Source organism: Antennarius striatus, chromosome 23 (genome assembly GCF_040054535.1).
Source record: "Antennarius striatus isolate MH-2024 chromosome 23, ASM4005453v1, whole genome shotgun sequence".
Taxonomy (NCBI): Eukaryota; Metazoa; Chordata; class Actinopteri; order Lophiiformes; family Antennariidae; genus Antennarius; species Antennarius striatus.
Genome location: NC_090798.1, coordinates 4,726,446 through 4,744,143, shown reverse-complemented (window position 1 = coordinate 4,744,143; position 17,698 = coordinate 4,726,446). Strand labels below are relative to the sequence as shown.

Genomic DNA, 17,698 nt, shown 5'->3' with positions numbered 1-17,698 from the left:
AAATAATTATTATGTTAACTCGGTTTTGAACTAACTAGGTTTTAAACTAACTAACTAGGTTTTAAATTAAATGGGTTTTGAAGTAACTAGGTTTTTAAACTAACTAGCTTTTGAACTACCTAACTAATCCACCAGGTTTTGAACAAACTAAGTTCTAAGTTTTAAACTAGCTCACTAGGTTTTGAACTAAGTTTTAAAGTAACTTGCTTTCAAACTAACTAACTAACTAACTAACTAACTAACTAACTAACTAACTAACTAACTAACTAACTAACTAACTAACTATCTAACTCACTCACTCACTCACTCACTCACTCACTCACTCACTCACTCACTCACTCACTCACTCACTCACTCACTAACTATGTTTTAATTAATTAGGTTTTGAACTAACTAGGTTTAGAGTTATTATTCAACATAAACAGTGTATTTATATTAGTATTTAATTATTATTTATGTTTATTGTTTATGTTTACACTATTTATGCTTACACTGTATGATTGCACTTTTACGCCTTTCATACTAACACACATAATGCTGAAGGGGTTTTGATATCTTATTTATTACACCATTGCATATAACTTTTTATATTGTACAAATCTGTTTATTGTATATTTTGGTGTAAGTGCTGGCTTTCTGTTTATTAAGTGTGTTTGTTTTTTTGGCTTTTTGCACTCTGCTTTTCTTTCTTGTGAAATGTGATAAAAGAACTTTAGTACTTTTTTTTTCAAACATTTAGGGTGTAAATATTGCAGGGTGGCAAATTTACGTATTTCCATTATGAAAGAGGTAGTTGTTCTAAGTCCAATGGTTCGTAGTCTAGTAATCAAATCACACTTCTCATGTTGATTAATAGGATAAGGGATAAATGATAATGCAATAAATGTAGAATATGTAAAAAGACATGGAACGTTAAAAGGTGCAATAGTTATATTAAATATGAAATCAAATTATTATCAAATTATTGTAAATATTTAAATTAGATTATCTTCTTTTTAGGTCATGTCTGACTTGTTTCAAAATATTTTTATTAACACATTGAAAAGATAATTACATCAAGTTGACATAATGAACTCAGAGGGGAGAGAAAGACAAATATAAAAAGACTCATACACCCACACCATTATTTAACTGATAGACAGATGAACCAATCAACTCCCTTGCTTTCTGCCTGCTCTTGCATCCCATTGGTGGATGCCCCCTCCTCCTTCCTCCATCGTTGTCCACTTCTCCCCCTCCTCAGTCTGGTGTTGCTGCTGATGCAAGCTGCTGGTGTTGCTGTGACGATGATATCCTCCCCCCTCCCTCCCACACACACACACACACACATGCGCACACACAAACACACACAGCAGAGAGGAGTGGGAGAAAACAAGACACTATCATGACGCGATGGCTTCAGGCTGGAAAACAGACACACTCATTGCCTGCGTCTTAGAACAACATGGTGAGTACTGCATGTTTGATTTAGGGGTGGAGGGGTGAGAGGACAGAAGGATGGAGATATGGGTGGCAGGAAGGGTGGAGGAATGGATGGAGATGACAGCAGCATCTGTGGCTTGGTGTGATTTTCTGAGAGAATGGGATGAGCGAGGATGGGATGGAAGAGTGCAGACATTGAAGGATTGAGGAAATAAGAATGGACAGAGCGTAGGAAGAATAAGAGTGGAGGACAAATAAATGTAGGGAACGTACTGATGCGTCTAAGCTTTAGAGCAAAATGCATGTGTGTGTGGGTGTGTGTCTGTGTGCTGTCAGGCCTGCTGATACTGCAACAATAGCAACCAGAGTGCTAACAGTAACAGCAGGTACGTCACTTGTGTGAATAGAAACTGGAATCATTCACTCTGATTTTTGGAGCTAGGTGTGTCTTTCAAAAACATCTTTATTTATTGAAGACAAAAAGAATGGCCACAGAGAGAGGCAGGAAAAAAGAGCAGATGTAAAATGACCAAAAAGGCACAAAATGACCACAAAGATACATAAAACCACTATGGAATTAGGCAAGTCACCACATAGAGATAAAACTGGTTACAAGACTTGTAAATAATGTAAATAATCTATAACAGATTTACCAGAAACTATCCTGCAAAGATGCTAAATGTCCACAGACAGAAAGAACAACAGACAGATAAAACCAAGACTAAAAAGAAATGTAAAAGAACATGAAAAGACTACAGACACAAAGAAACAGGAACAGAAAGAAATAGTGAGAGTTAAAATCAACTACAATGAGACACAAAGTACGACGTCTGTGGGGATTCTCAGCCATGGTAGTCATGGTGGACCTCTGTGTTGAATTTAGTCAAACGACCCGTAGGACAAACCTCTCATCCAAGAGGCTTCTTAAATTCTGAGCAGCTTAAGGATTTCATATAACTCCATTCAACACAGACATGAAGACATTCAAAAATGAAAATCAATAACTATGATGCAGCAAGTCCACAAACAACTACAACTGATGTTTGTTATCTTGTTCACGTGGAAAATGGTGTCGAAAGTTAAAAAATCCTTTGATTTGATGATTCTTGGTACTGGACTCTCTCCACCACCAGTATGCACGATACTCCTACTGCTGCCTCTGCTATTGCATCTGCTACTAATTCTACTACTACAACAACAACTACTACTACTGCTACCACTACTACAACTATTACTACTACTACTTCAACTCATGGTGTCAGTCCATAGTTCTGTTGATCCACTTTTTACATCCCGCGAAGCCGTAATCTATTGTAATTGTCAATGTTTGTGTGTTCGTCCGTCCATCTGTCCGTCCGTTCATCCACCAAATATCTTCACAACCATTGCAGATAGAAAGATGAAAGAAAAAGCACATTACTCGGCGGCAAAGGGGAAGAAAATGAGATGATAACCTTAAACTTGAGAAAACTAGGTCAAGGTCAAATTTCAATTTCAACTTCTCAGGAACCGGATAAGATAGAAAGACAAAACAAAAGGCGTTATATTCAGTGAAACAAGGGGATGGAAAATTAGATCATAACCTTGACCTTGAAAAACTAGGTCAAGGTCAAATTTTCACTTTTACACCTTTTTAAGTACATCTCTGAAACCTGATGAGATATAATCACAAAACAAAAAGCAACCTTTTCAGGAAGCCAGAGGCACAAAAAAGTGATGATGACCTTGACCTTTGGAAAACTAGGTCAATGTCAATTTAACACTTTTGTATCTTTTAGGGTGCAAAATTCTGGAGACAGACAATGAAAACTTTGAAAATAATCATAGGTCAAGGAAGCAAAAACAATATGTCAACTGTGCATGGGGAATAATCTCAAAATTAAAACCTATCACTTTTTTTCACCAAATTAGCACCTTTTAACTCCCAAAAAAGAGTAGTTCAGGGGGTCGCGGGATGTTGCCGTCTCTGTTCTTTTTCTTTACTTTCTCTTATGCTTCTTTTATGTATCTATCTATCTATCTATCTATCTATCTATCTATCTATCTATCTATCTATCTATCTATCTATCTATCTATCTATCTATCTATCTATCTATCTATCTATCTATCTATCTATCTATCTATCTATCTATCATAGATATATTCTACTACTATTACTACTACTACTACATTACAACTACAACTATTACTACTAATAATAATAATAAGAAAAAAAATAAAAATAAGAGTAATACTTGTACTACTACTACAACTATTACTACCACTACTACTGCTACTACTGCTACTACTACTACTACTACTAATAATAATGATAATAATAATAACTTTAATAATAATAATAATAATAATAATAATAATAATACAATTACAACTACTACTACTGCTACTACAACTATTACTACTACTACTACTAATAATAATAAATAATCATAATAATAATACTTGTACTACAACAACAAATGTTACTACTACTACAACAATTACTAGTACTACTATTAATAATAATAATAATAATAATATTAATAATAATAATAATAATAATAATAATAATAATAATAATAATACTGCAACTACTAGTACTACTACTATTAATAGTATTACTACTACTACCTCTGTAATTTACACATCAGTTGTATCATTTTTTTTTGGTGTGATGTCACTTTTTTTTAAAAACTCTGTCAGTTATGTTTTTTGCTGAAATGAATTCTGAGTATCTTTAACTTTGTGAAATAATGTATTACCATGAAACTCCCTCAGTTAAAGCTTAGCAGCTATTTCTGAGGATGCCACAACAACATTAAATAGATAAAACATATTTTTTATAAGGATTTTATAGTTGTTTCCATAGGATGTGACACTTGTATTTAAATGAATGAACCTGCTCTCTGAGTCTCCTTTCACCAAGTGATGTTATTGTTTGGTTTTTGTATTTTATAAAATTTTGCCATGTCGCATTCACTGGTAACAAACCTGGCAGACACACCAAAAGGAAAGGAGCAAAGAGGGAAACTCTTTAGAAAATGTGCTCCTTCATCCTCTGTGGCCTCTTGTCTAACAAAGAAAGAAAGTGTTCAATTGTCTGTCACACTGCAAGTCAGTGACAGTCACCACGGTATCACAAGGACTAGACACACACTCTGTAAATAGATCCTCACTGTCGCCCCATAATCCTTTGCAGCTTTGTGCTGCAGAGAATCCTTGACTGAAAGCATGGGGGTGCAGCCATTGCATTTGTAGGTCTGTGGTGAATATAACTGTCAAATTAAATGTGACTGCCATAATGGATAAAATAAAATGAGATATAATCAATAAAAGACTGTTTATGTGTGTTTTAGAGATGTACGGTAAGGTGTGTGTCACTGTGTGTGCATCTGCTTTCATGGCACAAAGGGTGTGTGTTCCAATCGGAATATTGTAAAAGTGGTTTCTGCACAAGATCAAAGGCTTCCCATATCCATAGTCCTTCATGAATTATTCACTATTATTCATTATTATTATTATTATTATTCATCTTACACACATATTTAAGCAACATCATTGTGGGAGCTGTGAACCTTTGATGAACACGTATCTGTGTGTTTCATAGCTGAATATATAATACAGATACAATAAATAGAAATTCAAATGTAATTAAAATACGTCAGGTCAGTGTGTAGTGTTTATTAAGTTGTCATGGCCTCCGGAATTAACAGACTTAGTGGGTTGACATCATCACATCTGTTCGTTTGATGAACTGTCTGCACTGACAAAACGGGACAGTTAAATTTGGGATTTGAGGATTAAAGGGACTCTCACTTTTTGTCTACCTCACCCATCTTCATGCGCTGTGTTACCATGGAAACCACTGCCTAAGAAGAGGGAGACGGCACATCACTTTGAAGACATTTCTGTGACCTACATTGCTGCATGTTACCGGTTTATGCTCTTTATTCATATATGGATCCATTCCAATATGGATTCCTGATGGAGTGTACCAATGGGGGGTGCACGGTTCAATGCACTCAGTTGTGTTTGTCAGCTGAGGATTTAGGGTAATAACATTTATGCATTCACCTATCTGAGAAGACATACTGTAATGTAGTCTGACCCAGATGTGGACCTAGGATTTAAATTTTGGCGGGGACAAAATAATCTTGGCTAAGAAGGTTGATTGTCTCTGTCATAGATTTGATTTCTCTGTCTTTTAGATGGTTTACTCAGAAAGCTATGAATGTATTTCGATGAAATCTTCTGCAGAGAGAGAGGACCAGGCTCCTGTGGAGAAGCGCTCCATTATATACTGTATTTGTTTTGAAAAGTTGTGCAACAGGGAGGGTAATGTGCTGAGTCATAAAACACATTATTAAACACATTAAGACCTAAACTTCACGGGAGAACTACATGAATGTTCTCTAGTTTTCATTTCATATTGATTATGGCACCCGTTCTTCATTGGTATACATGGACAAACTGTTATAATTTGAGACAAATTACCTTATGTATGTTTAATGAAACGTCATTGTTTTTGCAGTCTTGGGGGACCTAATCATAAACTGATTTACACTTGACAGAAAAAAGAAACACAATTTTTCTTTTGCATCCATTCTTTTCCGCTAAATCAATATGTCTCTTTTCTCCCCAGGAAACAGTGGATGCTGTCCTCTGTTTGAACCTCTGTGAATTAAGTCAACACCAAGATCTGCTGTTTTCACCCAAAGCAATTTCAAACAGGATTGAAGTTTTTGGTTTTTGATTTGGGAATAAAAACACATGGAAATAGAAGGTTTCTGATAAAACTTTGTATATCTGGACTTCTTTTTACCCAACAGGAATGTAATAAAAGAGAAAAGTTTCACTGAATGATTCTCAGTTCAAGGGTATGTGTGAAATGTTGGTGTCATTCACAAAAATTAAGGAATTGTGTGATTGTGCAGAGAACTGACAGAAAAACAAAGCCCACATCTGATCTCTCTGCTCTCTTCTCTGGGTGTGGAAAAGTCGTGCAGAAGGAAATGGATGTTTAATCCCTCAGATGTGACTTCAGGCTCCAAAAAGGGTGGAGCCTAAATGTTAAATCCCTCTTCTGGGTTGCAGAGGCAGATATTCAAACTTCAACTACTCAAATATTTGAATATTTTCTCTTCCTCTTTAATACAAAATGGAATAAATTTTGAGTTGATCAAAGCGAACAAGACAAGCAGACAGAAGGAACACCTGTACCTGGACATCCAGCACTTTTCCCTGGCTGCAGAGTGGAATCAGGGGTGTGTTTGGAGTTTCCCCCCCACCAGGCTGCTACTCGCAGATGGAGGCCCACCAACACTCCCCAGATAGCAGTAGTGAAGAGTGCACCGTCCTAGAGGCTCCCCCTGGCAAAAACACCTGCCCACAGCATGCAGGGAAGGTGAGAATGGATCAAAACTCATGAGTAATATTCAATCTGAGTTTTTGAGACCCTCCCTTTTAAAAAAAAATGATGCATGCAATCACATACACATGCTTTAAGCAGTTTGCATGCACAAAATGTTGGCTGTGGCGAGAATGATAAGTTAAAAGTTATATAGCTATCAAATATTTTATGAATCAGGCTTTACAGGGTAAATTTGGTTTTTAATTTTTGAAGAAAATTATTGATTTCCTTAAAACTACAGTAATATCTAAGTGAAATGTTTTCATAAACAAGTAAATGAAGTGTGGCTGCATGATTATTTAAAAAGAAAAAAATCAATGATAATTCAAATATTAATAAAATCAAAATAGTCTCATAAGTTTTTTTCCTAATCTTTATTCAAATTTGATCCTTTTCCCCCTTTTTCTGTCTCCATGACAACCATTTCCCCTGCAGGTGGCAGACCTTTTCTGTTCAGCCTGTGAATGTGCACTGTGTGAGGACTGCATGCCGGACCATGAAGACCACCCTAAGGTGCCCCTCATCCAGGGTCTGGAGCATCACCGCTGCAGGCTGCAGGAGAAGCTGGAGAAGGTCCAGAACAGGTAGGAGCGATAACATTAACACACACTTAACTGTATGTTTCTTTATTGTTATGTTTCTCATTATTACCGTTTCTTTTTAAACTCTTTAACAGTCTTACAATCATACGGCGAGGGGGGGGGTATACATTAAAAGTCACGACAGTGACAACTGTAGAAAATCATTCAACATTTAAGCGTCACCAGTGAATTTCCCTCAATTTTCATCTCCTCAGATTGCCTCAGATTTCCGACACTCTGTCCCTTGTCAAGGAAATCCTCCAACAGTTGACCAATCAGAGAGCTTCTATTGAAGAAGACATCCAATCGAGTTTTGAGGATCTTCACAAGCAGCTGGATGTTCGCAAGAGTGTTCTACTGATGGAGCTGGAGGTCACGTATGGACTCAAGCAGAAGGTGCACTCTATTTTCAGCACTTTATAACTATTCATGTGAAAATACAGGCTGGTCTGCTCCTGGGAAATTTTATAAAAGAGAAAAAAAATCTCATAAAATGTAAAAACATATCTGTTATGTCTCCAGGTCCTCCAGGCTCAGGTGGATAACCTTATACGGAGAGAAGGGGACATCACAGCTTCATGTACTCAGACTGAGGAGGCTCTGGCTGGGGAGTCATGTGTAGGAAGTCTGCTGGTGGAGCAGGAGCTGCAGGAGAGGCTTGGGGATTTAGCCAGCCTTGGCCTACAATGTCAGCCAGATGAGAATGACCAGCTGGATCTGGTGATGGAGACAGATGGGCTGAGGAAGTCAATACACAACCTAGGAACCATCGTCACGACCAGGTGAGGCTAACAGTACATATCCAAGAAAACACTAGAGAAGCATTTATGCATTAACATTGTCTGCATCTTCTTCAGTGCCGTGGCCAGCCAGAGTGAGGCAATGGGCAGGGGTCTAGAGCAGTGCATTGTGGGACATCCTGCATCAGTTACTATAGTCACAAGAGACAAGTCAGGGGGAGCCTGCAAGAGCGGAAATGCAATCCTTTCTGCTGAGGTTTGTTTCCCACAAAAATTCATGATTCTATGGACACACTAACAAAACATTTCTAAACATTATTTATCTTTGTTAATCCAGGTGTTCACTCCAGATGGTAGCATAGTGGATGGTGAAATTGTGGACCACAAGAATGGGACTTATGAGTTTGTGTATACAGTGCCGAAGGAGGGGGACTTCTCGTTGGCTCTCCGTCTATATGATCAACACATTAAAGGAAGCCCTTTCAGACTGACTGTCAGCAGGGTGTCGGAGGCAGAAGTTGAGGTGGGTGGAGCTTGCATGTAAACCAGAGAAGGGAGTGACATTTTGACAAGGGTGGAGACTAATGCAGGTAGTAGTAGTTTACAGTTAATTAAGGGAAGAAGGACAATGACTGGCAATGTCTTCCAATTTGGGTAACAATATGAGGTCCAATAAATCGTCCACTACCAAGTAGGATGAGGTCAACTGCCACGTTACATCACATCTAAGACAGAGGTCATCTTGTGGGAAAAAAAAAGGCCACAAGACACAAACCTGGACTAAGTAGCCCCAACTCTTGAACATCAGAAAGATGTTTTGAGAGAATTTTCCAGAAGTTTTTCATCCATCTATCTTATAGACATTCAAATTGTAGACAAGACAACTGCAATCAGGGAGAACATACAAAATCCACACAAAAGAAATTGAACCTGGCACCCTCTTGTGCGAGGCAACAGGGAACACACATTGTGCCGTCCCTAGTTATTCATCGATGCATCAAGTATTTTATTTCAGAATACTTATCTTTTTAATTAGTTAACATGATTGTCATTCCACAACACGGAATTGTTGTACAATGATTTCAGATCCGAAGGATTTTCTTGTGGGCAAAACCGTTTTTTTAAAAGGGAAAAGTTCTAACATCGACTGGTACTGTGTTGAAGACCTCTTACTAACCCCTCTTGCTTCATATCAGTGTAACCTAGGGTAGCTTACCCCATGTCACAGATACACTCATCTCCTTTACTAATGCACTAACTGCCATGTGTTATATCAAAACATAGTCTTTTGAAGGTTAGCACTCATGAAAGTCAAGATAATTAAGGTAATAAACGCTTGAGAATTAGAGAGATAAGGTTAGAGGTATGGTTTGGTCTATTTCAACAAGCCTTTACGTAGTTTGATATACTGTAAATGAGTTCACCCCACATGGTGGCCGAACCCACAGTGTAGGTTGTATCAAATGACATTCACACGTGAAAGGAAGATTTATTTCCTTCCATCACTGTGTGCAGGTTTCCCCTTCCACCACCACAGCAACCAACTCAGCAGCCTACGGCACCACATCCACAGGCTCGTCTGAGGGGGCAAAGAGACGAGGGAAGTCCCCCGGCCAAAAGAAAAAGGGCTCCAAGAGAGCCAGCAGTGCCCTGGGCACTCCACGGCGTAAAAACCAGAATCCTATCGAAGATGACCTCATCTTCAGGATTGGTGAGTTGTACTTCAACAACAAGATTGTTGGTGCCCTACTTGATAAGGTTATCCTACAATGATTTCAAGAGACTGACATAGTTTGATAATCGGCAGATTGTACGTAATTCGAAAGTTGGAGATAGTTTTACAGATTAAACCTATACTACTGTATACCTAAGATGTAATGTATTTAACAATCTGAGAGCAGATGTTTAAAATGCCCCGGTCTATTCAGGAACCAAGGGCAGGAATAAAGGAGAGTTCACTAACCTTCAAGGCGTGGCGGCTTCGTCCTGCGGCAGAATTCTAATTGCTGACAGCAACAATCAATGTGTCCAGGTATACCACACATTTAGGAAGAGAGCTAGAAGCAAAGGCATGCACTGTAACTATAATGGTCTTCACAAGTCCCTTCCAACTCCAGGTTTTCTCCAATGATGGAGAATTCAAGAATCGTTTTGGGGTGCGTGGACGGTCTCCGGGGCAACTGCAGCGCCCCACAGGTGTGGCTGTGCACCCCAGTGGGGATATCATCATTGCTGACTATGATAACAAGTGGGTCAGCATCTTCACATGTGAGGGCAAGTTTAAGGTATGTGCAACACTGTAGGTTTTGGCATCAAAAGGATGAAGGTTTGTTGTGTGTTTAACTTGCACATCCATAGTCTTGGCTGTTTTTTTCAGGCTAAGCTTGGCTCTGGCAGACTTATGGGCCCCAAGGGTGTTTCCGTGGACCAGAATGGGCATGTGATCGTGGTTGACAACAAGGCATGCACTGTCTTTATCTTCCAGCTGACTGGCAAGCTCATCAGCAAGTTTGGTAGTCGAGGCAATGGTGACAAGCAATTTGCAGGTACTTTGCTCATTAAAAGAAAAAACAGAAGTCACAAGAATGGCACTGATTTGACAATGACATGTCATAATATAATCTCTCCATTTAAAACACACACATATTATCATCGTAATTGTCCCTTGTGCAGTGACATTAAAAATGAATTATGGGGGAAAATTCAAAGGAATTACTTATTGTTTGAGAGACATTACTTTGCTTGCAACCTGGGCCTGTAAGTTGCAGCAATCTATTGCCAAAATCAGCAACACTGAACCCTGTTGTCCTGTCCTGAAGGTCCACACTTTGCAGCAGTGAACAAGAACAACGAGATTATTGTAACAGACTTCCACAATCACTCTGTTAAGGTAAGGCTTCATTGAACATCACTGTAATATATTAATTTGATCTATTGAGATCTCTAATCTCTGACATTGGTAGACTTTCAAGGGACCAATAATTAATGTGAATCTCTGTCATGGTCAGGTATTCACCATTGAGGGAGAGTTGGTGTTGAAATTTGGGTCTAATGGTGAGGGAAATGGGCAGTTCAATGCTCCCACTGGTGTTGCTGTGGACATCAATGGGAATATCATCGTGGCAGATTGGGGCAACAGCAGAATACAGGTATCTAGCTGTGTTGTGTAGAACTAGGCATTGGGTGGAAAAGAGTGTTTTTGGAATTGAACATCTTTGTTCAAACATTTCCAGGTGTTTGATGGAAGCGGCTCCTTCCTCTCCTACATCAACACATCAGCGGACCCTCTATATGGACCCCAAGGTCTGGCTCTGACCTCAGATGGACATGTGGTTGTGGCTGACTCAGGCAACCACTGCTTCAAAGTTTACCGCTACCTACAGTGATGGAGGCATGGACAGAGACATGAAGCAGTGGCAGAACAGACGAGGACAGCGCATGTTAAACTAGAGAGATGTGACACAACTGTGTCAAACTATTGGAATTTTGGATGACCCACTGCCTGTAAAGAAGGAATGAAAGCTGGAAAATGAAAAGGAAGTGAAGGATGCAAAGAAAGATGAGCAATTATTATATTATTCAACAATAGAACTATGGTCTCATATCTGACGAAAATAAGATAATCAGATGCAAGAAGGATGAAGAATGAGCACCACAAAAAAGACAAACGGTGACATGATGGATCCAAGAAAGAAAAAAAAATTGGAAAAACATTTATGCAATGACTAATTCATGACAAATTCTACAAGTCCCTTTTATTCAGGTTTGGAATTACCAATACGAGAAAAATTGGATAAATTTGGGCTTCCAAAAGGGAAAGAAAAAAAAAATATTGTTGAAGGGAATAAAGAGTGGAATGAATCATGAATAGAAGGATCAGGAGGTGTTAATGGTATAAATAAATTCATAAAAGATGTTTTAGAAAAAATAAAAAATATTATTTTTGTTTTATTTTACTCAGAAAATAATGGCCAACGTGCTACAAGAGGTCTATATCCTTATCTGTTGCTCCAGGTCTGTACCACAGACGTACCCTACGGCTTCTGTAACATAGTTTACATGTGTACAACAATATCAGTTCTAACATGAGATGCCAAAAGTAGAGCAGTCAACAGAGAAACCTGATATATAGTGGACAAATGTCCATTGACCATACTGTTGACTATTTACTGCAATGGGCATGAAAAACATTATGAGACAAAGATGCGGACCAATTTTAGTCTGTTTTCTGTTGTTTGTACATTATGATTGTCTGAATATGGAATGTTTCTTCAGTTCTTGCCCAATGCTAATATTCTTTACAAGTCTTAGGAAAAAGAGTGATTAGTTGAAATGATTACTTGATTCTAATTCTGATTATTCAATCAGAATTGATTTACTCATTTGATTGATTGCCTCGATAACAGCATTGTCTGTCTATTTTGTGTTGGATTGTAAATATATTTTTCCTGAGAAACATGGTGCAAGGAGAAAAGAGTACAAATCTATGCTATATATTTGTGAGAAAACGTTTAATATTATTTAAAGTGCTCAAATCAATAACAGATTTGGAATCAGTAATGTTTTTACACAGTTGTTTCTGTATGTATTACTCTGCTGTGATTGGCTAGTAATCATGTGCCCTTAACATTGGATTGGAGAAGATTTCATTGAAACAGACCAATCACAGTTAGTGACATTTCAGACAGTCTTTCTGGTAATCTTACAAGTTCAAGTCAGTGAAGTCATACCAGCTAATCACAGCATAGGATGGGACACCTCTGCCTGGTGGGGCTGGGGGAGGAAATCTCTGAATTTTAAATTATTTACTTAACATTGCTTGTACAAATCTACATGTCATCATCCATTACTCAACATGTCTGTGTTCTAGAAGCATGCCTCTGTAATATGTGACTACTGACATCAAAGATAACACTATGGATTTCAACAGTAAGCTCCCATTTTCAAAAATTTCCCTGCCCTGAGATTTGCAAAGAAAAAAGTAAGGGATAATGCAACTAATTTACAAATTAGTTTTGGAAATATGCTGTGTGGGCCTAATAATAATCGTACACATTTACATCAATTATGATAGCATAAATATTCCAGCATAAACATGAAGTTTTATTCCCCATTAATCTCAGTTAATGGTGTGTTCACATTGAACATAAACGCTCCTTTCACTCATATGAAAGGAGCATTTTTCTGTAGGTTTTTTGGTATGTGATACACAACACTTCCATTTTCCGCTTTGGGTATTACACCTTTGTTGAACATTCTCATCTAGGAAAATGCAAGTACTGCAAATTATCCCATATTTGTGACATTTCACTTGGCACAAGTTTTTAAAACTTAGAGCTTTGCATTGACTTTGTATGTGTTTGTATCATGTTAAAAATTTACTTAGCGTACAGTTTGAACACACCATTACAGATGCTTGAAGAGACGCAAGTTGTGTCCCATTATTTTAATATTGCATGATGTTGTCTGAGTCTATTGAAGCAGGAAAGAAAAAACGCCCAATAACAAACCATATATTATGATCAGAGCTGATCTAGCAATTCTATTAAACTGCAACACGAGCATCTATTTTTATTTATTTGATTTTGTATGGTTACTTAATTGTTTTTAACCATGTGCATTGAAATTCTTAAGTGCCCATTATGTCGGTTTATTTTGTACATTTTGTCTGAAAATATGATTGTATTTAAGACATTTCATACTGTCATGAGTGAATTTGTAGTTTTATTTTAATCATTTTTGGTTAAATGAACATTGCTAAGTGGTCAAAATCAAGTTAGCCAGCTAGAATAAAAAATTGTTAGCACCAACTTTACAATTGAAATCAATTTTTTTAGATTCAATTTTTTAAAATTAATTTACTGTTTTTTGTGTTATTTTCTTAACAGAAAACTCATCTGTTTGCTGTGTCTGACAATACAGTATTTTACGACAACTAAAGTTAACCCCTCAAACTTATGTAGCTCTATTTCAAGTGTTAGTTATAACCATTTGTAACAGTTGGTTCAACTATGTGCACACTTAATAATTTTTGGTTACTTTTTGCGTTTGGCTGTAGTTTTCATTGCCAAGATTTTGACGAATTTCTAGTTCAAAATTCAAAATGTTGTCATAGTGAACACGTTTTATTTAAGCAGCCAGTCACAGTTCTAAGTTGTAAACGGCGACCTGGATACTGCTGGATTTGACACTGATTGTTCCACCAAAAACTGGGCCTTGTTTGCAGTAGATTCAGCCTTAATGTCAGTAATGTATAATGAATGTTGTTTCAAAGTTAATATGATGGAAATGCCTTGTAATTTCTGTTTTAAAAAATATGGAAGCTCACTGTTTCAAACAGACCATCCGTTCCACGGGATTCGAAATTCAATTTCCATAAATGAAAAAGTTAAATGTGTTGGTCAATAGCAGAAAAATCCTACAGTAAAACATTTTTAACTATAACTTGTGGCTTAGGTGTGAGTCTTTACTATAATTATTATTATTATTATTGTTATTATTATTATTATTATTTTCTCAAAGGGATGTGCAGCAGTTTGGGACACAGTCTTATAAAACAGATCAGTTGTCAATTGTACGTGTTCTTTCTCTCCGTGCATTTATTGTCCTGTCTGTTCACTGGTACGGACTGTCTTCTTCAATATTCACACACACACAACAATAAAATAAAGCATTGATTCCAAAATGACACTCATTGGTTGGAGTTTGGTTTTACGATCATTCATTCATTCATTCATTCATTCATTCATTCATTCATTCATTCATTCATTCATTCATTCATTCATCTTCTTGTCCACTGCTTCCGCTTTTGCAGGTCAGAGGGTTTGCTGGAGCCTATCTCAGCACACTTACCGGCAGGAAGTGGGGAAACACTCGACATGTTGCCAGCGCATCGTGGAACCACACAATAGACCAACAACAACTCAAGGACACGTATGTAAAAATTGGAACCAATCAATTAATCTAAATTACATGTTTTCAGAAAACTGGAAAACCCATGCAGACACGGGGAAAACATACAAACTCTGCAAACTCTGAAAAGGACTCAAACCTGGAATCTTGCTGTGAGACAACAGGGCTATCCACCGCGCCTACTACTGTATTACCGTACTACTGTACTACTGCATGGAATAACAAGAAAACCCCACAACTCTTAGTGACAGGAAAAATGCTTTTGTCTGGACACACATGCACCAAGTGGTGGAACGTGATTAGTTGTTAGACTAAAGAAGAAAACTTAAAGGAAGCTGTACACAGATCTGACTTAAATGTAAATATCCTGCTCATGAATCCACTGCCAAACTATTCACAACAAACAAATGCGGGTGATCACACAAGCGATTCCTTAGTCAGTTTTGTACAACAACAGATTATCATGTATGCTATTAAGCTTTCTATAAAACAACAGCGTGCATACAAAGCCCAAATAAGGAAACACAGGTGTTCTAATTTGAATAAGGAGCAGTTGGTTTACAGGCCATTTGAATCCTGTCAAACATGCAATCAAAACATGTCGAATTGTCCCACAGCCCAGAACTGTCGTGTAATCTCTGGTAGACTCTGGATTTGCAGGATTACATCTGGCTACACTAACTAAACTTCAGATAATGAATTCATCACTTTATGTTTTATACAATATTTCTTACATCAGATATGTGTTCATTATCTTAATGAAAAAATACTATAAAAATGTGAATAGAATGTTGACTCTCCTCTTACTGTCATATGATTTTATGTGATTCACAACGACCAATAGGAAGCAGAGAAATGACCTTGACCTGTTTTTTTTGTTTTCTTATGGGAGTTTTATAAATAAAGAGACTTTTAAATTAACACATCTCTGGAAATGTGACAGGCAAATGTTAGGAAAATTGATGTTCTGTCTAAAAAACCTTTTACGTACTTTCAATTCACAAATGGAGCTTCATTTGCAGACAAAACTAGAACCATGGCAGTCAGAGACTGCGACATCTCGTAACATCAAAACACCAACTTTGATCTATGGTCTTACTAACTCTGGTCTTCCTTTTTGTGTTTCTATCTTATCCAGTTCCTGAGTATACAAAAGCTGAACTTTGACCTTGACCTAGTTTTGTCAAGGTCATCATCTCATTTTCATCCCCTTTGCTGTCCAAGTAATGTGCGTTTTGTTTAATTTTTCTATCTGTGAAGATATTTGGTGGACTAACGGACAACACAGCTGACTGAGGCCGTCAGGCGGGGTAAACTCCGGGCACGACGCCAGTGCACTGTTATTTGAGATTTTCAAAATCGAAACCTTCAGTCACAGAGCATTAATGTTTTGGTCAAAATAATGACAGAACAAAACTATTGTACACCACGTAACTAAAAATAAATCCAAGAGAATGCTTTCATGTTATGGTAGTAGTATTATTTGACATGTATGGGATATGCATTGTGATGTACAGTAATATAATGTGTTGGCATCATACTGTTCCATAGTCCAGAGTGTGTGTTGGTCTGCTGCATTCTTGTTGGTGATTCTAAGTACTGTGAAGTCAAGTTTTCTTTTTTCTAGTCATTTATATCTAATTTCAAAGTTATTTGTCTGTCAACAGCAAGGTGTGCTGTTGAAGATTTTAACTACCACCTGTGCAGATATGGCAAGGTGATAGCAGAAATAATAGACTGGGCGAGAAAGACAAGTGATGCTTTTTATTTAGAATTTAGAAAAGTTTCAATGCAGAAAGCAGAAGGTAATTCAAAGCACTGACACATCTTCAGAATAAGATAGTAAGAGTAGGAAAAAAGATATTAGAGTACAATAAAACCATAAATGGAAAATGCTTACAACAAAATGCAATCACATTCAAATGAAAACAGGTTTAAGATACATAAAAGGTGTTTGTCACAATTTTAATGGAGAAAACCCTAGTAGCCCTTTGGCGTTGTCCAGACTACTTGCCTATATCCAATTTTTAGCCCATCCAGCAACCTGTAAGATTGGCTGATAATGTGGCAGGGAATAGAGCCAGAACGCATTTGGACATTTGCTAAAAAAAAAAGTGTGAACAGTCATCCTAAAAATCGGATATGGAATGAAATCTGATATGCATGCAGTCTGAATGGGGCCTTTTCTCGACTCTATCCTCCACCTGTGGTAATGAACTGCTCAAAGTCTGACTTGAATCTTATTCAAGTCAGAGTTTACCTTTTTCAGATGCTACCCAGTTATGGTCTCCTTCAGGATAGTTTTCTGTTTTAATTTTTATTACATTTTGTTCTTTTACTGAGATCTGTCCCCTGACTTGTTATTTTGACAGCAGGGTAGTTTCCCTGCTCTCTGCAGGAAGAGCAGGGGCAACACCAGACTACTGGGCAGATTGAACCAGTTTGTGGTAAACCATACAAGGCATTTGTCAGTCTCACGCAGATTTACCAAGGCATATATTATAGTACTGAATAGCAACCCTGCAAAACGCAACACCAACACTCCCAGTATGGCCACAATGGTGTAGAAAGCCCTAAGCTTTGATTGGTCACCCTGGTGTTCACGCCCATCCCTGTCTCCTGGCCCCGGACGAACCAGAACATTGACAACAGCT

At 37.6% G+C, this 17,698-nt stretch overlaps 1 protein-coding gene across 1 annotated transcript; it reads left to right on the top strand.

Annotated features, from left to right (window-relative positions):
* The first annotated feature begins 6,706 nt into the window (after positions 1 to 6,706).
* Positions 6,707 to 11,552, top strand: trim2b (tripartite motif containing 2b). Its single transcript, XM_068308165.1, has 13 exons — positions 6,707 to 6,805; positions 7,247 to 7,395; positions 7,608 to 7,788; positions 7,915 to 8,174; positions 8,250 to 8,388; positions 8,470 to 8,655; positions 9,648 to 9,843; positions 10,061 to 10,164; positions 10,250 to 10,417; positions 10,510 to 10,678; positions 10,952 to 11,022; positions 11,141 to 11,281; positions 11,366 to 11,552. Exons 1-13 carry the CDS (start codon positions 6,707 to 6,709, stop codon positions 11,516 to 11,518), a joined length of 2,016 nt encoding a protein of 671 aa, XP_068164266.1. The 3' UTR covers positions 11,519 to 11,552.
* Positions 11,553 to 17,698: the final 6,146 nt, after the last annotated feature.